The sequence below is a fragment of the Ctenocephalides felis genome, unplaced genomic scaffold (genome assembly GCF_003426905.1).
Source record: "Ctenocephalides felis isolate EL2017-DRISC unplaced genomic scaffold, ASM342690v1 CF-g0.4_SCAFFOLD_03571, whole genome shotgun sequence".
Classification (NCBI taxonomy): Eukaryota; Metazoa; Arthropoda; class Insecta; order Siphonaptera; family Pulicidae; genus Ctenocephalides; species Ctenocephalides felis.
This window is the reverse complement of record NW_020539725.1, coordinates 62086793-62113223: the sequence shown is the minus strand read 5'-3', so window position 1 is coordinate 62113223 and position 26431 is coordinate 62086793. Positions and strand designations below refer to the sequence as shown.

The window sequence follows — 26431 nt, the reverse complement described above, 5'->3', positions numbered from 1 at the left end:
TTTTTCTAATTGTAAGGACGATGCCCTGAATTAAATATCTGCGCATTTAATTTCTGCACAAATATATATATATATATATATATATATATATATTTATATATATATATATAACAATAATCTTCTTATTACTTTATTGTTAGTAAACAAATAGAGCAACTCACAATGATGACAAGAGTATTAGGTTGCGTTCACATTCCTTTGCGTTACCTTTCAAACATAAATTTTTTTCCACATGTCTACGTTCTAGAACCTCCTTAACATTTTGGAATATCTTAAAAAATGAGTGAATTTGTGTTTATATGTGTGTAGTATGTATGCACGTGCGGATACAATTTTTTGCCGACGTTTTTTGGGAGAACGGCTAAACTGATTTCAATGATTTCTAAAACATTCGATTCCTATTGATTAGTTTTTGGCAAAGACAGGTCTAGCCGTTTCGGAGATACAGAGCAAAGAGTGCAGAAAATGGTATTTTAGATTTTGAGAGAACTGAGTGTCCGATTTGAATGATTCAAAAAATATTTTACTTAATTAATGGATTGAATAATTGATTAAATTTTTGGTAAGGCAGGTCCAACGGTTTTGGAGATATAGAGGAAGAAGTAAAGAAAAAATGATATTTGGCGATTAAAAATGATCGTTAGACATATGCACATCAAATTATCAGATATTTTATAGATATTTTAATAATAAGAACAAATTTTGTTAACATTTTTCTAGGTTCCGTACCAATTTCATAACATTTAATCGTGCGATGCGGCGCTATCGCACTTCGAAATTTTGTCTCGAAAAAGTTGAAATTTCATTTAAAAAAATCAAAATTTTCTGAATTTCTTAAAATTATCAAAAAAAAATTTAAATTATCATAAAATATTTAATTTTTCAAAATAACAAAAATATTTATTTTTTTCAAAATTATCATAAAAAATTAGTTTATTTATTTATTATATTATAAATATTAATAAAAAAAAAATCAAAATTTTCTGAAAATTTCAAAACTATCATAATTTTTTTTTTTAAATTATCAAAAATATTCAATTTTTTCAAAATTATCACAAATTTTTAATTTATTCAAAATGATAAGAAAAAACTTAATTTTTTCAAAATTATGACAAATCTATTTTTTTCAAAATGTGCCATACACCACTAATTAATTTCTATATACATCTTGAATATTTCGAGATACTTTTTTAAATCCAATCGAGAATCTATGTCTCTGATCTTCAAAGAGCCAAACTTCAAATATAGTATTACATCAAAAAGATTTTTTCAAGTCTAATTTTAATTATTATTGTTCCTTCTCCTCGTCCATGTGAACCCAGCCTAACATTTACATACGAGATTCAGGTTGCAAAAATAATAAAGATAATCTTTATTTTACGTTTGCGGTTTATGCGAATTGTTTCGAGTTTGTTCAACTCGACGAGATAAATATTTATTTTTTAAAGAAAAGATTAAGATAAGCTATTCAAATATTTTTAACCTTAATACGTCATTCATACTAATCGAATGGTTTAAAAGATACAAGAAACATAAGTAGTTTCTGTATACTCAGTACAATGTTTTATCTTTAGAGGTGATTTTAAGGTACACCGAGTTGCTGTAGGGCTTTGGAATATTAGTAAATATTGTAGATAATTTAATTTAGTACAAATTTGTTGTATACCACATTCATACTAAACGAATGGTTTAGGATCTATGAAGGATATAAGCATTAAATGCATATTCAGTACGCTCATAAGGTGACATTGCAATTGTAAATTATCAGTACACTTTTTTTATCTTTGACGGTGATTTTAAGGTACACCGAGTTGCTGAAGGGTTTGGAATACTAATAAATATTGTAGATAATTTAATTTCACACAAATTTGTTAAATATCACATTCATACTAAACGAATGGTTTAGGATCTGTGAAGGATACAAACAATAAATGCACATTTTTGCTTAAAATTTTATATATATATAGTTGCTGATTGAAATTTATAATATAAAACAATATTATTGATTATTAGTAAATAATAAATAAAAAAAATAATATTAAATAATATAGAAGTCATATTAGCAAGGTGCTTTTATTCTGCTATATATATTTTCTTTTTCATATTTATTTAACATCACATATTGTTATAATTTATACATACCATATAATTGTATTTGTTTATAGCTATGTATAAATAATACAAATATGAATACAACTAGTTACTAATAATAATAAATAATATATTTAATCATAGATAAAGAAATATGTATTTAATTATTATTAACTGTAAGTTTAAAATTACTTAAAAACAATTGTGCAAAATTATTAAATAAATGTTTTAGAATGATTTTTAATATGAACTAATATTTTAATTAGTTTTAAATGCTATGTTGGTTGTTTAACTAGTAATAATAAATCATACATTTAATCATAAATAAAGAAATATGTATTTAATAATTAACTCTAATTTTAAAATTACTTTTTAAATTTGGCGCTAACTTCAAAATGGCGCAAAATGAAACGTACCACACTTCACAGACAACTGTTAAAACTGTCAAAACGTCGTTAAACAATTTTGCAAAATGTATAAATAAATGTTTTAAAATGCTTTATAATATAAACAAATATTTATAATAGAATATATTAATAATATATTATAACATAATAAATATATATAATTATTTAACTATTACCTCTAAGTTTAAAATTACTTTTTAAATTTCGCGCCGACTTCAAAATGGCGCGAAATGTATCTCGACACAAACTTCACAAGCAACTGTCAAAAGTTCGAGACATTCGTTAAACAGTTCTGCAAAATGATTAAATAAATGTTTTAAAATGCCTTTTAATATAAACTAATGTTTTAATTTATTTTAAATATTGTGCTCGTTGTTTTGATAATAATAAATTATGGCTGTGAATACCGGAAAATACGAGGCACAAAATTTTAGCAGGTGGGAAAAAGATTGAGGTTATGAGAGGAAAGAAATGGAATAAATATGTTTATAATTGTTTAAATAAGATGTAAATATGATTTGTTGGTGTCTTTGCATATTGTACATAAATGTGTAATTTATTTTGTTATATGTATATAATATTTGTTATATTTTATTACCTTTTATTTATACTTATATGTTTAGTTGTTTATGACTATATATATATATATATATATATATATATATATATATATATATATATATTTACATCAATGTTTTCTTTTTTTTAGAGAGGAAGAGTTTGGTTACAGACAGTCTCGAGAAAACGATGAGATTGATTCTAAATATGGGTTCGAGAGAGTTAAAGACAGCCAAGAAAGGACTGGTTTCCTTATTAATATGCATTCGGTAAATACTTATATAGAACATACAAAACTCTTTATATAAAAATAAATACTTCAATAATACTACAATAAATAATATAAAAAAGATTTGTTTACATCAATAATATATAGTCCCTTTTTGCTCATCAGTAGAGTCCCCTTTCTTAAATTCTTAATTTGCTCGTCAGTAGAGTCCCTTTTTGCTTGTCAGTAGAGTCCTCTTTCTTAAATTTTTTGTAGTTTGCTTGTCAGTAGAGTCTCTTTTGTTCAATTTTTAATTAGCCCATCAGTAGAGTCTTTTTTCCTCATCAGTAGAGTCTCTTTTTAAAAAAAAATTAGTTTGCTTGTCAGTAGAGTCCCTTTTTGCTTGTCAGTAGAGTCCTTTTTTTATTTTTAGTTTGCTCGTTAATAGAGACCCTTTTCCTCATCAGTAGAGTCCTCTTTTTAAAATTTTTAGTTTGCTTGTCAGTAGAGTCCCTTTTTGCTTATCAGTAGAGTCCTTTCTTTTTAATTTTTTGTAGTTTGCTTGTCAGTAGAGTCCACTTTTTAAAAGTTTTAGTTTGCTCGTCAGTAGAGTCTCTTTTTGCTTGTCAGTAGAGTCTCTTTTCCTTCAACTTTTAGATGGCTCGTCAGTAGAGTCCCTTTTCCTCATCAGTATAGTCTCTTTTTCTTTAACTTTTAGTTTGCTTGTCAGTAGAGTTCCTTTTCCTCATCAGTAGAGTCCTCTTTTTCTTCAACTTTTAGTTTGCTCGTCAGTAGAGTCCCTTTTTACTTGTCAGTAGAGTCTCTTTTTCTTCAACTTTTAGTTTGCTCATCAGTAGAGTTCCTTTTCCTTATCAGTACAGTCCTCTTTTTTTTATTTTTAGTTTGCTTGGCAGTAGATTCCCTTTTCCTCATCAGTAGAGCCTTTTTTTCATTTTTAATTTGCTTGTCAGTAGAGTCCCTTGTTGTTTGTCAGTAGAGTCCTTTTTTATCATTAATAGAGTTCTTTTTTTTTAATTTTTATTTTGCTAGTAGAGTCCTCTTTTTAAAAATTGTCAGTTTGCTCGTCCTTTCTTGCTCATCAGTAGAGCCTCTTTTTTAATTTTTTTGTAGTTTGCTTGTCAGTAGAGTCCCTTTTCCTCATCAGTAAAGTCTTTTTTTCTTCAACTTTTAGTTTGCTCATCAGTAGAGTCCTTTTTTGCTCATCAGTAGAGTCTCCTTTTAATTTTTTGTAGTTTGCTCGTCAGTAGAGTCCCTTCTCCCATCAGTAGTCATTTTTTTTATTTTCAATTAGCTTGTCAGTAGTGTCCCTTTTCCTCATCACTAGAATCCCATTTAATTTTTAGTTTGTCAGTAGAGTCCCTTTGTGCTTGTCAGTAGAGTTCTCTTTTTAAAAAAATTCAATTTGCTTGTCATTAGAGTCCCTTTTTGCTTGTCAGTAGAGTCTTTTTCCTTCAACTTTTAGTTTGCTTGTCAGTAGAGTCTCTTTTACTTCAAATTTTTGTTTGCTTGCCAGTAGAGTCCCTTTTTGCTTGTCAGTAGAGTATCTTCTTCTTTAACTTTCAGTTTCCTCGTCAGTGGAGTCCTTTTTTTTATTTTTAGTTTGCTTGTCAGTAGAGTCCCCTTTTTTAAATTATTTATAGTTTGCTCATCAGTAAAGTCCCTTGGTTGTTTGTTCAAAAAATAAATAAAATGCCTAAATCGATTTTTTAAAAGTTTACCATTATATTAATTTTAAATCAATAGTTAGTAAAATTATTATATATATTTATTATTATTTTAGACCGAAGTGTTGGATGAGGACCGAAAGTTGGTCAGTGCCTTAGATATGTACTTCATGCAAATGGACGGATCACGTTTCAAAGCAACAGTCGTCTATCAGCCTTATCTCTTGGTGAAGACTTTTGAAAAACACACGCTTGAAGTATCGAGGTTTTTAATCAAGAAATATTCAGGACAGATATTAAAAATTGAATCTATCGAGAAGGAAGACTTAGAACTGGTAAGAATAAACTATAATAATAATAGAAAATCAAAAATGAAAATTTTTGCATTTCTCGACGTTTTGAAGGTTTCTGAACATTTTACTGGCATACCCCAGAAAAAATTGATGTATGTGTGTAAAACTAGGTCTTTTGTCTGAGTATGTCGGACCGTCGTTAGGCATTACTTCGTGGGGGGAGGTGCTAGAATATTATCATTATTGCACTGGTTTTATACTTTTGTTGGATTGAAATTGAGTAGAATTCAGATTGTTGAATAGCTTAGTCAGTAGCATGCCCGGGCTTTACGCGCTTTGTACACTCGGTTCGAGTCCTGGCTTTGATTTTTGAAGGCGTTTTGCAACATTTGGAGGCGATTTGTAATATTTTTAGACGTTTCGCAGCATTTATACATGTGTCATAGCATTTTCAGACGTTTTGTAACGTTTTCAGACGAGTTGCAACATTTTCAGATAGTTTGTAATATTTGTAATTGGTTTGCATCATTTGGAGACGATTCGCAACATTCGGAGGCGATTTGCAATATTCGGAGGCAATTCGCAATATTTAGTAGCGATTTTCAACATTTTCAGACAAGTTGCAACATTTTCAGATAGTTTGTAATATTTGTAAATGGTTTGCAACATTTGAAGGCGATTTGCAACATTTGGAGGCGATTTGGAACATTTTCAGACGAGTCGCATCATCTTCAGACGAGTTTTAATATTTTCAGATAGTTTGTAATATTTATAATTGGTTCGTAATATTTGGAGACGATTCGCAACATTTGGAGGCGAATCGCAACATTTTTAGACGAGTTGCATCATCTTCAGATAATTTGTAATATTTGTAATTGGTTCGCAATATTTGTAATTGGTTCGCAACATTTGGAGGCCATTCGCAACATTTGGAGGCGATTTGCAACATGTTCAGACGGTTTGCAACATTTTCAACTGATTTAAAACGTTTTCAGGCACTTTCCAACTTCCTGGAAGATTTTCAACAATTTCAGGCGCTTTGCAACACCTATAAAAGATTTAGTGTATTTTCAAGCAATTTGCAATATTCATAATAATTTTCAACATTTTCAGACGTTTTGCATCATTTTCAGACGATTTTCATATGTTTTCAGGCCCTTTAGGATATTTTGAGGGTATTTTGAACATTCTTAGTTTACCTAGACCATTTTCAGACTCTTTAGAATATTTTCAGGCTATTTAGAACCTTTTCTGACTCTTTAGAACATTTTTAATATACCTAGAACATTTTCAGACTCTTTAGAACGTTTTCAGACTGTTTAGAACATTTTCAGGCACTTCGGAACATTTATAATATACGTTGAACGTTTTCGAGCTCTTTAGAATATTTTCACGTTTTTCCATATGTTAATTTGTGAATTTGTTAATTGCTGAAATTATTTTTTTTACAATTATATTTTATTACGTTACTTTAAATTACAATTAATAATTCAAGAAATCTTTAATATCATGATTTTATTACATTTCCTTGGGCCAGAAAAAAAGTGGCAAAAATATACATTTAACTCCTTAAGTACCAATTTTATATATTCTAAGATAAATGAAAAAAATGTTTAATATATTTTGTATGCGTATATTTTGTTCTCATTTCATTTAGTCAAACTAATCGGGTTTATCTTTTCTATATTATATATTCAAATAAATCTTTTCTTAGAATTAAACCTAAGGGTAAATTTACGTGCTACGGTCGGTGGCGACATCTATGAAAGAATTAAAATTTATGCAATTTCAAATCAACTGTATTTGAAATCTATTTATACTTGTTTATCTATAAATAAACTACAATATTAATTATTTCATAATTTTTTTATTATTGCTTATATCTTTTTAGCACAACCATTTAATTGGTTTGAAACAAACCTATTTAAAATTATGGTTCCCAAACATAAGTGTACTGACAAAAGTACGCAGACACTTATTACAAGTTGTAAAAAAGAATAAAGAACGCGAAAAAGCCAACACATTCTATATACAGTCTTTAAAAAACTCTTTAGCTGGAAACGATGAAGAGCATTCTGTAAAATATTTAGATCACATGGATCACATCATCGATGTCAGGTAATAATAATAATAATAAATCTATCTAATAATAATTCATAATTCATAATTTATATTTATATTTATATTTATATTTATTTATATTTATTTATATATTTATATTTATATTTTGCATTTATATTTATATTTTGCATTTATATTTATATTTTGCATTTATATTTATATTTTGCATTTATATTTATATTTTGCATTTATATTTATATTTTGCATTTATATTTATATTTTGCATTTATATTTATATTTTGCATTTATATTTATATTTTGCATTTATATTTATATTTTGCATTTATATTTATATTTTGCATTTATATTTATATTTTGCATTTATATTTATATTTTGCATTTATATTTATATTTTGCATTTATATTTATATTTTGCATTTATATTTATATTTATTTTGCATTTATATTTATATTTATTTTGCATTTATATTTATATTTATTTTGCATTTATATTTATATTTTGCATTTATATTTATATTTTGCATTTGTATTTATATTTTGCATTTATATTTATATTTTGCATTTATATTTATATTTTGCATTTGTATTTATATTTTGCATTTATATTTATATTTTGCATTTATATTTATATTTTGCATTTATATTTATATTTTGCATTTATATTTATATTTTGCATTTATATTTATATTTTGCATTTATATTTATATTTTGCATTTATATTTATATTTTGCATTTATATTTATATTTTGCATTTATATTTATATTTTGCATTTATATTTATATTTTGCATTTATATTTATATTTTGCATTTATATTTATATTTTGCATTTATATTTATATTTTGCATTTATATTTATATTTTGCATTTATATTTATATTTATATTTATATTTTGCATTTATATTTATATTTTGCATTTATATTTATATTTTGCATTTATATTTATATTTTGCATTTATATTTATATTTGCATTTATATTTATATTTTGCATTTATATTTATATTTTGCATTTATATTTATATTTATATTTATATTTTGCATTTATATTTATATTTTGCATTTATATTTATATTTATATTTATATTTTGCATTTATATTTATATTTTGCATTTATATTTATATTTTGCATTTATATTTATATTTTGCATTTATATTTATATTTTGCATTTATATTTATATTTTGCATTTATATTTATATTTTGCATTTATATTTATATTTTGCATTTATATTTATATTTTGCATTTATATTTATATTTTGCATTTATATTTATATTTTGCATTTATATTTATATTTTGCATTTATATTTATATTTATATTTATATTTTGCATTTATATTTATATTTTGCATTTATATTTATATTTTGCATTTATATTTATATTTTGCATTTATATTTATATTTTGCATTTATATTTATATTTTGCATTTATATTTATATTTTGCATTTATATTTATATTTTGCATTTATATTTATATTTTGCATTTATATTTATATTTTGCATTTATATTTATATTTTGCATTTATATTTATATTTTGCATTTATATTTATATTTTGCATTTATATTTATATTTTGCATTTATATTTATATTTTGCATTTATATTTATATTTTGCATTTATATTTTGCATTTATATTTATATTTTGCATTTATATTTATATTTTGCATTTATATTTATATTTTGCATTTATATTTATATTTTGCATTTATATTTATATTTTGCATTTATATTTATATTTATATTTATATTTTGCATTTATATTTATATTTTGCATTTATATTTATATTTATATTTATATTTTGCATTTATATTTATATTTTGCATTTATATTTATATTTTGCATTTATATTTATATTTTGCATTTATATTTATATTTTGCATTTATATTTATATTTTGCATTTATATTTATATTTTGCATTTATATTTATATTTTGCATTTATATTTATATTTTGCATTTATATTTATATTTATATTTGATATATAAATAATAATTCAATTATACATTTTTTTTCTATCAATTATCTTTTATAGGGAGCACGATGTCCCTTACCATGTTAGAGTTTCAATCGACTTAAAAATCTTTTGTGGTTCCTGGTACACGATAAGATGTCGAGGTCGTACTGATATGCCAGTGATAACTGCAAGACCCGATATTATAGAAAGACCAGATCCTGTAGTCTTTGCTTTCGATATTGAAACGACAAAGTTGCCTCTGAAGTTTCCAGATGCGCAAACCGATCAGATTATGATGATCAGTTATATGATTGATGGACAAGGTAAGTGAAATTAAAGAAATGGAAAATTTATACTCAAAAACGAAAATAGTAGGTAGAAATTGATTTGAAGTCGACTCGTTTGGCAAGATTTTTAGGCAAGTTGCAACATTTTTAGGCGGTTTGCAACGTTTTTGGACGAGTTGTAATGTTTATAAACAATTTGCAACATTTATAATTAATTTGCTACATTTTCAGACGCTTGGTAATATTTTTAGACGAGTTGCAACAATTTCAGATAGTTTGTAATATTTTATTGAAGTCAGGTCAATATTTGTAAATGGTTTGCAACATTTGGAGGCCTTTTGCAACGTTTGGAGGCCTTTTGCAACTTTTGGAGGCCGTTTTGCAACTTTTGGAGGCCTTTTGTAACATTTGGAGGCGATTTGTGCAATATTTGGAGCCATTTTGCAATATTTGGAGGCCTTTTGCAACTTTTGGAGGCCTTTCGCAACATTTATAGACGCTTGGCTAGATTTTCAGACGACTTGCAACATTTTCAGATAGTTTGTAATATTTGTAAATGATTTACAATATTTTGTAACATTTGGAGGCGTTTTCCAACATTCGGAGGCATTTTGCAACATTTGGAGGCTTTTCGCGACATTTGGAGGCATTTTGCAACATTTACAGGCGATTTGCAACTTTTTTGGACGCTTGACAACGTTTTCAGACGTGTTGCAACGTTTTTAGACGACCAACAACACTTTTAGGCAAGTTGCAACACTTTTAGGCGAGTTGCAACGCTTTTAGGCGAGTTGTAACTTTTATAGACGTTTTGCAACATTACAGACAATTTGCAGTATTTTCAGGCAATTTTCAGATGTTTTCAGACTCTTTAGAACAATTTGCAACATTTTCAGACGTTTTCAGACTCTTTAGAATATTTTCAAACAATTTGCACCATTTTCAGTCAATTTTCAGATGCTTTCAGGCTCTTTCGAACTTTTTCAGATGGTTTGCAACGTTTTTAGGCGAGTTACAACGTTTGTAGGCGACTTGCAACGTTTTTAAACGACTCGCAACGTTTTTAAACGACTTTCAACGTTTTTAAACGAGTTGCAACGTTTTTAAACGACTTTTAACGTTTTTAAACGACTTGCAACGTTTTTAAACGACTCGCAACGTTTTTAAACGACTCGCAACGTTTTTAAACGACCGGCAACGTTTTTAAACGACCGGCAACGTTTTTAAACGACCGGCAACGTTTTTAAACGACCGGCAACGTTTTTAAACGACCGGCAACGTTTTTAAACGACTTGCAACGTTTTTAAACGACTTTCAACGTGTTTAAACGACTTTCAACGTTTTTAAACGACTTTCAACGTTTTTAAACGACTTTCAACGTTTTTAAACGACTTCCAACGTTTTTAAACGACTCGCAAACTTTTTTAAACGAGTTGCAACGTTTTTAAACGACTTTTAACGTTTTTAAACGACTTGCAATGTTTTTAAACGACTCGCAACGTTTTTAAACGACTCGCAACGTTTTTAAACGACCGGCAACGTTTTTAAACGACCGGCAACGTTTTTAAACGACCGGCAACGTTTTTAAACGACCTGCAACGTTTTTAAACGACCTGCAACGTTTTTAAACGACCTGCAACGTTTTTAAACGACTTGCAACGTTTTTAAACGACTTTCAACGTGTTTAAACGACTTTCAACGTTTTTAAACGACTTTCAACGTTTTTAAACGACTCGCAAACTTTTTTAAACGAGTTGCAACGTTTTTAAACGACTTGCAACGTTTTTAAACAATTTTCAACGTTTTTAAACAATTTTCAACGTTTTTAAACGACCTGCAACGTTTTTAAACGACTTTCAACGTTTTTAAACGACTCGCAAACTTTTTAAACGAGTTGCAACGTTTTTAAACGACTTTTAACGTTTTTAAACGACTTGCAACGTTTTTAAACGACTCGCAACGTTTTTAAACGACTCGCAACGTTTTTAAACGACCGGCAACGTTTTTAAACGACCGGCAACGTTTTTAAACGACCGGCAACGTTTTTAAACGACCGGCAACGTTTTTAAACGACTTTTAACGTTTTTAAACGACTCGCAACGTTTTTAAACGACCGGCAACGTTTTTAAACGACTTTTAACGTTTTTAAACGACTCGCAACGTTTTTAAACGGCTTTCAACGTTTTTAAACGACTCGCAAACTTTTTTAAACGAGTTGCAACGTTTTTAAACGACTTTTAACGTTTTTAAACGACTTGCAACGTTTTTAAACGACTCGCAACGTTTTTAAACGACCGGCAACGTTTTTAAACGACCGGCAACGTTTTTAAACGACCGGCAACGTTTTTAAACGACCTGCAACGTTTTTAAACGACTTGCAACGTTTTTAAACGACTTTCAACGTTTTTAAACGACTTTCAACGTTTTTAAACGACTCGCAAACTTTTTTAAACGAGTTGCAAACTTTTTTAAACGAGTTGCAACGTTTTTAAACGACTTTTAACGTTTTTAAACGACTTGCAATGTTTTTAAACGACTCGCAACGTTTTTAAACGACTCGCAACGTTTTTAAACGACCGGCAACGTTTTTAAACGACCGGCAACGTTTTTAAACGACCGGCAACGTTTTTAAACGACCGGCAACGTTTTTAAACGACCTGCAACGTTTTTAAACGACCTGCAACGTTTTTAAACGACTTGCAACGTTTTTAAACGACTTTCAACGTGTTTAAACGACTTTCAACGTTTTTAAACGACTTTCAACGTTTTTAAACGACTCGCAAACTTTTTTAAACGAGTTGCAACGTTTTTAAACGACTTGCAACGTTTTTAAACAATTTTCAACGTTTTTAAACAATTTTCAACGTTTTTAAACGACCTGCAACGTTTTTAAACGACTTTCAACGTTTTTAAACGACTCGCAAACTTTTTTAAACGAGTTGCAACGTTTTTAAACGACGTTTTTAAACGACTTGCAACGTTTTTAAACGACTCGCAACGTTTTTAAACGACTCGCAACGTTTTTAAACGACTCGCAACGTTTTTAAACGACCGGCAACGTTTTTAAACGACCGGCAACGTTTTTAAACGACCGGCAACGTTTTTAAACGACTTTTAACGTTTTTAAACGACTCGCAACGTTTTTAAACGACCGGCAACGTTTTTAAACGACTTTTAACGTTTTTAAACGACTCGCAACGTTTTTAAACGACTTTCAACGTTTTTAAACGACTCGCAAACTTTTTTAAACGAGTTGCAACGTTTTTAAACGACTTTTAACGTTTTTAAACGACTTGCAACGTTTTTAAACGACCGGCAACGTTTTTAAACGACCGGCAACGTTTTTAAACGACCTGCAACGTTTTTAAACGACTTGCAACGTTTTTAAACGACTTTCAACGTGTTTAAACGACTTTCAACGTTTTTAAACGACTTTCAACGTTTTTAAACGACTCGCAAACTTTTTTAAACGAGTTGCAACGTTTTTAAACGACTTGCAACGTTTTTAAACAATTTTCAACGTTTTTAAACAATTTTCAACGTTTTTAAACGACCTGCAACGTTTTTTAAACGACTTGCAACGTTTTCAAACGATTTTCAACGTTTTCAAACGACTTGCAACGTTTTTAAACGACTTGCAACGTTTTTAAACGACTTGCAACGTTTTTAAACGACTTGCAAAGTTTTTAAACGACTTGCAACGTTTTTAAACGACTTGCAACATTTTTAAACGACTGTTAACGTTTTTAAACGACTTGCAACGTTTTTAAACGATTTGCAACGTTTTTAAACGATTTGCAACGTTTTTCAACGACTTGCAACGTTTTTAAACGACTTGCAACGTTTTAAACGACTTGCAACATTTTTAAACGACTGTTAACGTTTTTAAACGACTTGCAACGTTTTTAAACGACTTGCAACGTTTTTAAACGATTTGCAAAGTTTTTAAACGACTTGCAACGTTTTTAAACGACTTGCAACGTTTTTAAACGACTTTCAACGTTTTTAAACGACTTGCAACGTTTTTAAACGATTTGCAACGTTTTTAAACGACTTGCAACGTTTTTAAACGACTTGCAACGTTTTTAAACGACTTTCAACGTTTTTAAACGACTTGCAACGTTTTTAAACGACTAGCAACGTTTTTAAACGACCGGCAACATTTTTAAACGACTTTCAACGTTTTTAAACGACCGGCAACGTTTTTGAACGACTCGCAACGTTTTTAAACGACTTGCAACGTTTTTAAACGACTTGCAACGTTTTTAAACGACTTGCAACGTTTTTAAACGACTTGCAACGTTTTTAAACGGCTTTCAACGTTTTTAAACGACTTGCAAAGTTTTTTAAACGACTTGCAACGTTTTTAAACGGCTTGCAAAGTTTTTTAAACGGCTTTCAACGTTTTCAGACGATTTGCAACATTTTCAGACGTTTTTCAGTATTTTCAGACGGTTTTCAACATTTTTAGATGATTTAAAACATTTTCAGATGCTTTTTAACATTGTTAAAAGATTTGCAACATTTTGAGACGATTTGCAATATTTATAAACTATTTCTAACATTTCTAGATGATTTGCAACATTTAGAGGCGATTTATAGACGTTTTGCAACATTGATAGAAAAGTTGGAACGTTTTCAGGAGAGTTGCAACGTTTTCAGATGGTTTTCAACATTTTTAGATGATTTGAAACACTTTCAGACGCTTTTCAACATTTATTTGCAGTTAGTTTTAGTTATTGTGAATAATTTGCAACATTTAGAGGTGATTTATAGACGTTTTGCAACATTGATAGACAAGTTGCAACGTTTTCAGATGATTTGTAATAATTGTAAATGATTTGCAACGTTTAGGGCCGATTTATAGACGAGTTGCAACGTTTTCAGAAGAGTTGCAACGTTTTCAGATGATTTACAACATTTTTAGATAATTTGCAACACTTTCAGACGCTTTTCAACATTTATAGAAAATTTGCAACATTTTCAGACGATTCGCAATATTTCTAAATCATAACCGACTTTTTTAGACTTTAGATTTGCAACGTTTCTAGACTATTTCTAACATTTTCAGACGATTCGCAAAATTTTTAGACGAGTTACAACATTTTCAGACTATTTGCAACATTTATAGACGTTTTTCAGCATTTTCAAGCTCTTCGGAATATTTTCATGCTCTATAGAACATATTCAGTTAATTTGTAATATTGGTAAATGATTTGCAATATTTATAGACGAGTTGCAACGTTTTCAGATGATTTGCAATATTTACAAATTATTTCCAACATTTTTAGATGATTTGCAACATTTTTAGGCTCTTTAGAACATTTTAAGGCTCTTTAGAAAAACTCTCAGTCAGTTTGTAATATTTGTAAATGATAGGCGAGCATTTAGAGGCGATTTATAGACGTTTTGCAACATTTATAGACAGTTTGTAACACTTTTAGACAGTTTACCACATTTATAGACGTTTTTCAGCATTTTCGGACGATTTGCCACATTTTTAGACGGTTTTGCAACATTTTCAGACGATTTGTTTTGTCTACCTAGAATATTTTTAAGCTATCTTGAACATTTTTTAGGCTATTTTTTCATAAAATACTACCTTAACCAGACTATCTTTCATTTCTAAGTAAATTTATTCAAAAGACGTTTTGCTGAAGGTTGTTTCATTAAACTATAATAATACATATATATATATATATATATATATATATATATATATATATATATATATATACATATATATATTCCTATTATTTTTCAGGATATCTAATAACAAACCGCGAAATAATATCAAGCGACGTCGACGATTTCGAGTACACCCCAAAACCAGAATTCGAGGGAAACTTTGTAATCTTCAACGAACGAAACGAAAAAGAACTTTTTGCAAAAATTCTTCGACCACATCCTCGATGTCAAGCCCCACATATTTGTCACATACAACGGCGACTTCTTCGATTGGGCATTCGTTGAAACTCGGGCTGCAATACACGATATGGATATGAAGAAGGAGATTGGGTTTTCGAAAAACAAGGAAGGAGTTTATTTGTGTCGACCTGGGATGCACATGGATTGCCTGTGGTAAGTAAATTTAATAAATAGATATATAAAACAAATAATAGATTTATTAAGGGGCACAACTAGTGTGAAATTTTCAAAAAATCGAATTTTCAATTTTTTCATATTTTGATAGGTTATACCTTTAAAAATAACATACCAATATTTTAAATCGGTATCTTAAATAGTTTTTGAGTTACAGCCATTTAAAGAGTATATATATAGTATATAGTATAACGATCATTTTATCTTTAATCGCGTTTTTCTCGAACCAGCATTTTCCGAATTTGCTGCAGCGATTACTCAAAAACAAATTATCCGATCACTATCAGTTTTTTTTACATGTTCTATATATAGTTCTCCGTAAAATGAACTACTGATTTTTTGACCGGATCAAAAATCGAATTTTGGCAGTCCAAAAACGACCAAAATTTTGGGTAAAATTTGACTTTTTTTTAAAAAACGCTGTCATTTTGTCAAATTTTGATTTTTTTTCTTTATCGTAATTGATTTTACAGACAATATTATCTAGTTTAACGAATTTTTAACTTCCCGTAGGGCAAGTTATAGTAATTGCAAAAAAATCCAAAATGAAAATTTTTTATATATCTTTACGTTTCAAAGGTTTCTGAACATTTTGGCATACCTTAGAAAAAATGGATGTATGTGTGTGTGTGTATGTACGTGTGTGTATGTATATGCGGATATAAATTTTCGTCGACGATTTCGGGAACACGGATCAACCGAATTGAATAATTCAAAAAAACATTCGATTCGTATTGATAAGGAGACGTGCTGATTAGTTTTTGGCGAAGGCAGGTCTAGCCGTTCCGATGATACGGGGCAAGAAGTGCCGAAAACGAAATCTCAGTTTTTAAGAGAACGGAGCGTCCGATTTGAATAATTCAAAAAACATTTTATTTGTATTGACTAAATAAAGAACTGTTCAAATTTTCATGAAGGCAGATCTAGCGGTTTCGGAGATCTAATGAAAAAAGTAAAAAAAAATGCCATTTGGCGGTTAAAATTACCATTAGACATATGCACATCAAAGTATCAAATATTTTTTAGAGATTTTAACAATAAGTATAAATTTTGTTTACATTCCTATGGGTTCCGTACCAATGTTTATCCGTCAGACAGCGACGCGGCGCTTACGCGCTTCGATATTTCGTCTCTATGCAGATAAAGCAGTACGATTGCTTTGAAAAAAAGTTCAGAATTTCCAAAATATGTCAAAATAAAGAAAACATTTTTCTTTTCAAAAAAATTTTGTTTTCAAAAAAAAATATGTTATTTCAAAAAAAGTAATTTTTTGTCCAATTTATAGTTTCTCAAAAATCTTATTTTTTCAAAGTAAATTTTTTTCAAAAATGTTAATCGTTTTTAAAAAAATAATAATTTTTGGTACGGGAAGTTCCAGCAATTTGCCTTAAGGCTCGATGCCTTAATTGCCTTAAGACAGAATTCCACTTACAGCTATTTTTTTTTTTAATTTCATCCGCGTAGAAGGCCGTTGGAGATCGACGATAACTTAAACAATATTTAATTTTTTTCTTCAAAAATTTTACTATGTATTTTTAAAACATGTATAAACTAGTGGGGTGGGTGGCATCGTGCCTTAAGGCAAATTGCTGGAACTTCCCGTACCGTAACGAAATGTTCGAGGATTACTGAATGTTTTCAAATAGATTATTATAAATATTGTAACATTGTCTAATATTTATAAATATTATATAAGCTGAATTGCAGAGTAAGAGAAATTATTTAAAGTATATTAGAACAAGAATTAAAAAAAAATATATAAAAAAACTAAAAAAAAAAAAAAATGGGACAAATTTTTTTTTCCAAAATTGATTATTTTGTTAAGACAAGCAGAAAGTTCTTTGAATCATTTAAATCGGACGCTTAGTTCTCTCAAAAACTGCCATTTTTTACATATTTAGCTCCGTATCTTCAAAATGGCTGGGCCTGCCTTTGCCAAAAACTAATAAACACTTCTCCCAATCATTACTAATTGAATGTTTTTTAGATCATTCAAATCGGATACTCCGTTCTCTCAAAAATTCGATTTCTATTTTCTGCACTCTTTGCTCCGTATCTCCGAAACGGCTGGATCTGCCTTTGCCAAAAACTAATCAGCTCTTTTCCCTATCAATAGGAATCGAATGTTTTTTGAACCATTCAAATCGGTTGATCCGTACGCCCGAAAACGTGAGCGAAAATTTGTATCCATACATACATACACACTCACACACACACACACACACACACACACACACACATCCATTTAATTTCTGAGGTATGCCAGTAAAATGTTCAGAAACCTTCAAAACGTCGAGAAATGTAAAAATTTTCAATTCCGATTTTCGGCCCATTACAATAACTTACCCTACGGGAAGTTAATAAATAGATATATTAAATATATATTATAATTCTGTTTCTATTATTCCAGTTGGGTGAAAAGAGATTCCTACCTGCCGGTCGGTTCTCAGGGTTTAAAAGCAGTGGCCAAGGCGAAACTAAACTACAACCCTGTCGAATTGGACCCTGAAGAATGTGCAAAATGGCAATCGAGGACCCTCAAGTTTTGTCGAATTATTCGGTGTCAGATGCCGTCGCTACTTATTATTTGTATATGAAATACGTGCACCCTTTTATATTTGCCTTGTGTACTATCATTCCTATGGAACCGGACGAGGTAAGGGAAATATAATGTAAAATAAAACTTGTTTTTTAACTTGTCATAGGGTAGTTATTGTAATGGGCCGAAAATCGAAAATGAAAATTTATGCATTTCTCGAAAAAAAATTTTTTTTGAAATTTGAAAATTTGCTTTATTTGACTTAAATACATACATTGATTTTTACATAAAGATACAAATTGTATACACCTATTCTGAGAATATAATTGTACTATCATAATATAATATTGTTTGCATATATATATATATATATATATATATATATATATATATATATATATATATGATAAAAATTGTTTCTTGGGCATCCATCCAATAATTAAAAAAACAGTTTTAATGCAAAATGTTTTAATTAAGAGAACATACGTTTCGGGTCCAGATTTGACCCATCTTCAGTGCCACAAATAAATATATCAGGGTTACAAATTAAAACAATATAAAAAAATAATATAAAAGATACATAATTACAGACAAAAATAAGTAGATACAATGTATATGAAAAGTATATATGAAAAACAACATAAAATAAACATATGTAAAGAAACTCACCATACAAATAAATTTTTTAAAAAAATTTTTTTGTAATTATTTGTAACTGTTTTTTTAATTATTGGATGGATGCCCAAGAAACAATTTTTATCATATTATTTCACCATCTGAAGAAAAACCTCTCGCTTTTATATATATATATATATATATATATATATATATATTTATTTATTTATTTATTTCAATTAGTTTATATAAGTATGAAAAGAGCTATTAAAAACATACTGCCATTGCATTTCTCGACGTTTTGAAGGTTTCTGAACATTTTTAAGAGGCGTACCTCAGAAAACTAATGAATGTGTGTATGTGTGTGTGTGTGTGTTTCGTATGTCCGCATTTTTAGTATTGAAAAAAGAGACTCTACTGACGAGCAAAATATAATCTAGAATTAGAAAAGGGACTCTACTGACGAGCAAACTGATCTAGAATTAATAATAGGGACTCTTCTGACGAGCAAACTGATCTAGAATCAAAAAAGGGACTCTACTGACGAGCAAACTAATCTAGAATTAAAAAAGGGACTCTACTGACGAGCAAACTTAATCTAGAATTAAAAAGGGACTCTACTGACGAGCAAACTTAATCTAGAATTAAAAAGGGACTCTACTGACGAGCAAACTTAATCTAGAATTAAAAAGGGACTCTACTGACGAGCAAACTTAATCTAGTATTAAAAAAGGGACTCTACTGAGGAGCAAACTAATGTAGAATTAAAAAAGGGACTCTACCGACGAGCAAACTAATATAGAATTAATAAAAGGACTCTACTGACGAGCAGACGAGTATTTCAGTTTCCTCGGCAGTTCATATAATGCAAAATATAGTTTGCTCGTCAGTAGAGTTCTTTTTATTTTCATGTCTGGTAAAATACAGTTGATGATGAAAAATACTAAATACAAAAATTCAAAAAATTACCTAGGCTAAGCACAGTCTAAGCGCCACTTTGGAATAAATGTTTACCCGGGTGCGTTTAGAATGTGACTATACTGGAGCGTTTTCATAAATTTTGTAAAAAATATTGAAAAATGTGAAAAGGCCGCCAAGCTAAGCGCAGTACAAGTGAAAATGTCGCACAGAATTATTTGCAAACGCGTTTAGACTGTGACTATACGGGAGCACTTTTTCAATTTTGATATTAATATTGAAAATTATAATTATTTATTTATTTTTTAGATCTTTTTTTAATTTGCTCGTCAGTAGAGTCTTATTTTTTTATATCGCTAATAAAATTGTTAATCAGTATAGTCCTCTTTTTATTTTGCTGATTTTTTTTCTTAATTTGCTCGTCAGTAGAGTCCCTTTTTATTTTCTTCTAGATTATTTAATGATTTGCTCGTCAGTAGAGTCCCTTTTTTATATTCTAGGTTAAATAATAATTTGCTCGTCAGTAGAGTCCCTTTTTTATATCCTAGGTTAAATAATAATTTGCTCGTCAGTAGAGTCCCTTTTTTATATTCTTATTTTGTGTAAATTAGGTAACTATTTTTTTTTTGGAATTGAATTCGAAATACACGCCCCACAAGTTAATTTTATCTTTTTGAGTTTATTATACAAGTACGTTTTATTTATTTTGTAGGTTTTAAGAAAAGGTTCGGGTACTTTATGTGAAACTTTATTGATGGTTCAAGCTTTTCATGCAAATATTATTTTTCCAAATAAACAACAATCGGAACTTAATCCATTTACAAGTGATGGTCATGTTTTGGATACGGAGACTTATGTTGGTGGTCACGTGGAAGCCTTGGAGTCAGGTAAATATATATATATATATATATATATATATATGACATTTTAAGACGATTTGCAACATTTTCATACGTTTTTAGACTCTTTAGAATATGTTCAGACGATTTGCAACATTTATAGGCTAATTGCAATATTTATAGGCGAGTTGCAACGTTGATAGAAGATTTGCAACATTTTTAGAGGATTTCCAACATTTTCAGATGATATCCAACTTTTTTTTTATTTGTAGACGTCTTTCAGCATTTTCGAATGATTTGCAGCGTTTATTGGCGTTTGCAACATTTATAGACGATTTGCAACATTTTCAGACGAGTTGCAACGTTTTCATACGTTTTTAGACTCTTCAGAATATTTTCAGATAATTTGCAACATTTTCAGGCAATTTTCAGATGCTTTCAGACTATTTAGAACTTTTTCAGACGATTTGCAACATTTATAGGCAAGTTGCAATATTTATAGGCGTGTTGCAACGTTGATAGAAGATTTGCAACATTTTTAGAGGATTTCCATCATTTTCAGATGATATGCAACTTTCAGTATTAGTTCAGCATTTTCGAACGATTTGCAACGTTTATAGGCGTTCGCAACATTTATAGACGAGTTGCAACATTTTCAGACGAGTTGCAACGTTTTCAGGCGAGTTGCAAAATTTTTAGAACGATTTCCTACATTTTCAGATGATTTGCAACATTTATAGACGACTTACCACATTTTAAGGCAATTTGCAACATTTTATACTCCTTAGAATATTTTCAGACAATTTGCAACATTTTCAGGCAATTTTTAGATGCTTTCAAGCAATTTTCAGATGCTTCCATTTGCAATGCGATTTGCAACATTTTCAGACGACTTGCAACGCTTTTAGACAAGTTGCAACGCTTTTAGACGAGTTGCAACATTTGCATGTGTTTGGCAACATTCTTAGACGATTTGTTGCCACATTTTCGGACAATTTGCAACATTTATAGACATTTTACGATTATATATATATATATATATATATATATATATATATAATTTTCATACTATGTTAATTTATCACACATTAACACAGTGTTGCTAAGACTTGACTAATTCAAACCTAATGCATTTTTTTTCTGCATATGGATGCAGAATTCATTTTCTACGTTTCTTTAAATAACTCAAAAAACTTCTATCAGGACATTAATTTTAAGTTAGCTTAGTAAAAACTAGGTGGAATTTACTACATCTTCATGTAAACTGTTTTAGACCATCCTATACAAAATTTTTATATAAAACTAGTTTGAACACAGCCTTATGCCTTAAACTAGCACTATATATGTAGATTCAAGACATTTTTCAACGTTTTTTTAAAATAAATTCAAAAACTTCTATCGGGACACTCTTTTTAAGTCGGTTTAGCAAAAACTAGATAAAATTTACAACATTTCCATGTCAACTATCTTACACACTCCTATACAAAAATTTTACACAAAACTACTTCAAACTCGGACTTTACTTTAAATTTAACACTACACAACGTTTATCACTTCCAATGTATCTCCATTATCAATTACAATTTTTTCAATTAATAATTTAATTAATTTTTTTTTAATTTCAATAATTATTACAACTGCTAAATTATTAACATCAAGTAATATTGATAAATAATAACATAAATTTGAATAAATAAAAGTGCAAAGGATAAAATTTACATGAAAATAATATCCGTAATATGATTTGATATAAAATATAAGCAAATAATAATAAAAATAAAATTAGTAAATAATATAAATAAAATTTCTGAATAATAAAATAATACTAGAAAAATAATAAAATATGACAAAATAATAATAATAGAAATAGTAAGATAATAATAATACTAATAATAATAATAATAATAATAATAATGTTAGCGTTTACAAATTTATGAAATCATTGGGAATTTTTCGTTTTAGTCTTGTTCGGCGCGCTTTTGAGAATACTTTGTGTGCCAAGTAATTCGGGTGTTTGTCTACTCTTTTTTTGTAGTTGTTTTAATGTAATTAATTAAGTGTTAATTTTTTCTGTAGGAGTCTTTAGGGCAGATCTACCTTGCAGGTTCCGTTTGGATCCAACAGCCTTTGATGAATTGTTATCAAGTGTTGAAAGAACTTTGGAACATGCGATTGTAGTCGAAGAAGGTGTACCGCTCGACAAAGTCACCAATCTTGAAGATGTAAGTAATAAAAAATACATTTTTTTCATATTCAAAAAAAAATCTTAATTTTTGAAAAAAAAATCGATCAATGAACAAGCATAAGATAGCGTAGCCATGACAACGCTATTTTATGAGGCAGAATTGCCCGGTAAGTCGAGCCGTTATGGGTATGTACTAATCTAATTTAATTGTTTTCTACTCAGGTAAGTTTAGAAATAAAATCAACCCTAACATCACTCCGAGATGCCCCTAATAGATTCGAACAGCCTGTGATTTACCATTTGGACGTAGGAGCTATGTACCCTAATATCATTCTAACAAACCGACTGCAACCGAGTGCAATGGTCGACGAAGAGACATGTGCAGCTTGCGATTTTAATAAATACAACGCTCCTTGTAAAAGAAACATGGAATGGTTGTGGAGAGGAGAGTTTTGTAAGAACAACAGACTTTTCTCCTTATTTTTTAATTCGGTTTGTGTCTCATTTAGTTTGTTTTCAGTGCCGGCAAGTCGAGGAGAGTTTCAGCGAATTCAGCAGCAATTAGAGACGGAAAGATTTCCTCCCCTGTTTCCTGGTGGGCCGATGAGGGCTTTCCATCAGCTTTCAAGGGATGATCAAGCTGCTTATGAGAAGAAGAGGTTGTCGGATTATTGTAGGAAGGCTTATAAGAAGACTAAAGTCACTAGGACTGAAACGAGGACTTCTACTGTTTGCCAGAAGGAGAACTCGTTTTATGTCGATACTGTTAGAGCTTTTAGGTAAGGAGAATTTTATGTTTTTGCCAAAAAATGCTCAAAAACGTATATCTTATTATGTATCATTAAAAAGCTTATAAAAATATCTACAAATCTGTATATAACAATTTAAATCGTTTCGAACAAAATTATTATAAGAAAAATTGTTGAATCCTGAATCGTACGACGCCATTTTGGTAAACCAATATGTCTTGTCACATATTCCGACAAATTTCTCTAACTATTTGTTCCAACATGTATATACTATTATATATCGTTAAAAAGCTAATAAAATTACTTACAAATCTGTATATAACAATTTAAATAGTTTCGAACAAAATTATTATAAAAAAATTTGTTTAATCCTGAATCGTATGACGCCATTTTGGTAAACCAATATGTCTTGTTACATATTCCGACAAATTTCTCTAACAATTTGTTCAAACATGTATATATTATTATATATCGTTAAAAAGCTTATAAAATTACTTACAAATCTGTATATAACAATTTAAATCGTTTCGAACAAAATTATTATAAAAAAAATTGTTTAATCCTGAATCGTGTGGCGCCATTTTGGTAAACCAATATGTCTTGTCACATATTCCGACAAATTTCTCTAACAATTTGTTCAAACATGTATATACTATTATATATAATTAAAAAGCTAATAAAAATATCTACAAATCTGTATATAACAATTTAAATCGTTTCGAACAAAATTATTATAAAAAAAATTGTTTAATCCTGAATCGTATGACGCCATTTTGGTAAACCAATATGTCTACAGGTTACGTTTTCACATATTCCGTCAAATTTCGTCAACAATTTGTTCAAACATGTATATACTTTGATATATCGTTAAAAAGCTTATAAAATTACTTACAAATCTGTATATAACAATTTAAATCGTTTCGAACAAAATTATTATTAAAAAAATGAGTTTAATCCTGAATCGTATGACGCCATTTTGTTAAACCAATATGTCTACAGGTTCACATATTTCGACAAATTTCTTTAACAATTTGTTTAAACATGTATATACTATTATATATCGTTAAAAAGCTAATAAAATTACTTACAAATCTGTATATAACAGTTTAAATCGTTTCGAACAAAATTATTATAAAAAAAATTGTTTAATCCTTAGAATTGCATACTGAGTCGTACGACGCCATTTTGCTAAACCTAAAGGTTACATTTTCACATATTTCGACAATTTTTTTTAACAATTTGTTTAGACATGTATATACTATTATATATCGCTAAAAAGCTAATACAAATATCTACAAATCTTTATATAACAATTTAAATCGTTACGTACAAAATTATTATAAAAAAATTGTTTAATCCTTAGAATTGCATACTGAGTCGTACGACGCCATTTTGCTAAACCAATATGTCTACCGGTTACATTTTTACATATTCCGACAAATTTCTCTAACAATTTGTTTTAACATGTATATACTATTATATATCGTTAAAAAGCTAATAAAATTACTTACAAATCTGTATATAACAATTTAAATCGTTTTGAACTAAATTATAATAAAAAAATGTGTTTAATCCTGAATCGTACGACGCCATTTTGGTAAACCAATATGTCTTGTCACATATTCCGACAAATTTCTCTAACAATTTGTTCAAACATGTATATACTATTATATATCGTTAAAAAGCTTATGAAAATATCTACAAATCTGTATATAACAATTTAAATCGTTTCGAACAAAATTATTATAAAAAAATTTGTTTAATCCTGAATCGTATGACGCCATTTTGGTAAACCAATATGTCTACGCCATTTTGCTAAACCAATATGTCTACATATTCCGACAAATTTCTTTAACAATTTGTTTAAACATGTATATACTATTATATATCGTTAAAAAGCTTATAAAAATATCTACAAATCTGTATATAACAATCTAAAATTCTTAATACAAAATTATATGTAAAAAAAATATTAAATTTTAAAATTGGATAACAAACCGAGTTGAAACAAATTTACTGCACGTACATGATGAACAAAATACTTCGAGTGTGAAGTTCGCGCGTTTGCAACGACCGTTGAGATTTGAAATTCAAATTTCAAATATAATAAAGATACTTTTTTCAGGGATCGTCGTTACGAATACAAAGGCCTTACAAAGAAATCCAAGGCCGAAGTATCGAAGGCTATTGCAAGTGGTGATGCAATTGAAATAAAAGCGGCCAAGGGCCGAGAAATCCTTTACGATTCTTTGCAATTGGCCCACAAATGTATTTTGAACAGTTTTTATGGATACGTCATGAGGAGAGGGTGAGTCGCAAAGAAATTACACAAAAGTTATGGCAAGGCTATGCTATGAAGAACTTTTTATACTGAATATTGACAAAAAAGGCATGCGGTTGCTATGCAGTCAAAAAAACGATCTTAAATAACAGAGTATTTTTGACCCAGCCTTTTTTTAATTCCAGATTAGTTTGCTCGTCAGTAGAGTCCCTTTTTAATTCTAGATTAAGTTTGCTTGTCAGTAGAGTCCCTTTTTTAATTCTAGATTAGTTTGCTCGTCAGTAGAGTCCCGTTTTTAATTCTAGATTAGTTTGCTCGTCAGTAGGGTCCCTTTTTTAATTCTAGATTAATTTGCTCGTCAGTAGAGTCCCTTTTTTAATTCTAAATTAGTTTGCTCATCAGTAGAGTCCCTTCTTTATTTCTAGATTAAGTTTGCTCGTCAGTAGAGTCCCGTTTTTAATTCTAGATTAGTTTGCTCGTCAGTAGGGTCCCTTTTTTAATTCTAGATTAATTTGCTCATCAGTAGAGTCCCTTTTTTAACTGTAGATTAATTATGCTCGTCAGTAGAGTCCCTTTTCTAATTCTAGATTAAGTTTGCTCGTCAGTAGAGTTCCTTTTTTGATTCCAAATTAGTTTG

General features: G+C 28.9%; 1 protein-coding gene across 1 annotated transcript in view; it reads left to right on the top strand.

Moving 5' to 3' along the window:
- Nucleotides 1–2803: 2803 nt before the first annotated feature.
- Nucleotides 2804–26431, top strand: part of LOC113384653 (DNA polymerase epsilon catalytic subunit A) — a 54588-nt gene continuing 30960 nt past the window's right edge. Inside the window, 14 exon segments of the mRNA XM_026622403.1 lie at nt 2804–2935; nt 3208–3325; nt 5066–5284; nt 7134–7360; nt 9358–9602; nt 15331–15449; nt 15451–15647; nt 18079–18176; nt 18179–18324; nt 20453–20627; nt 22656–22801; nt 22987–23218; nt 23285–23543; nt 25639–25821. Coding sequence (XP_026478188.1) covers nt 2892–2935; nt 3208–3325; nt 5066–5284; nt 7134–7360; nt 9358–9602; nt 15331–15449; nt 15451–15647; nt 18079–18176; nt 18179–18324; nt 20453–20627; nt 22656–22801; nt 22987–23218; nt 23285–23543; nt 25639–25821 — 2408 coding nt within the window. The 5' untranslated portion in view covers nt 2804–2891.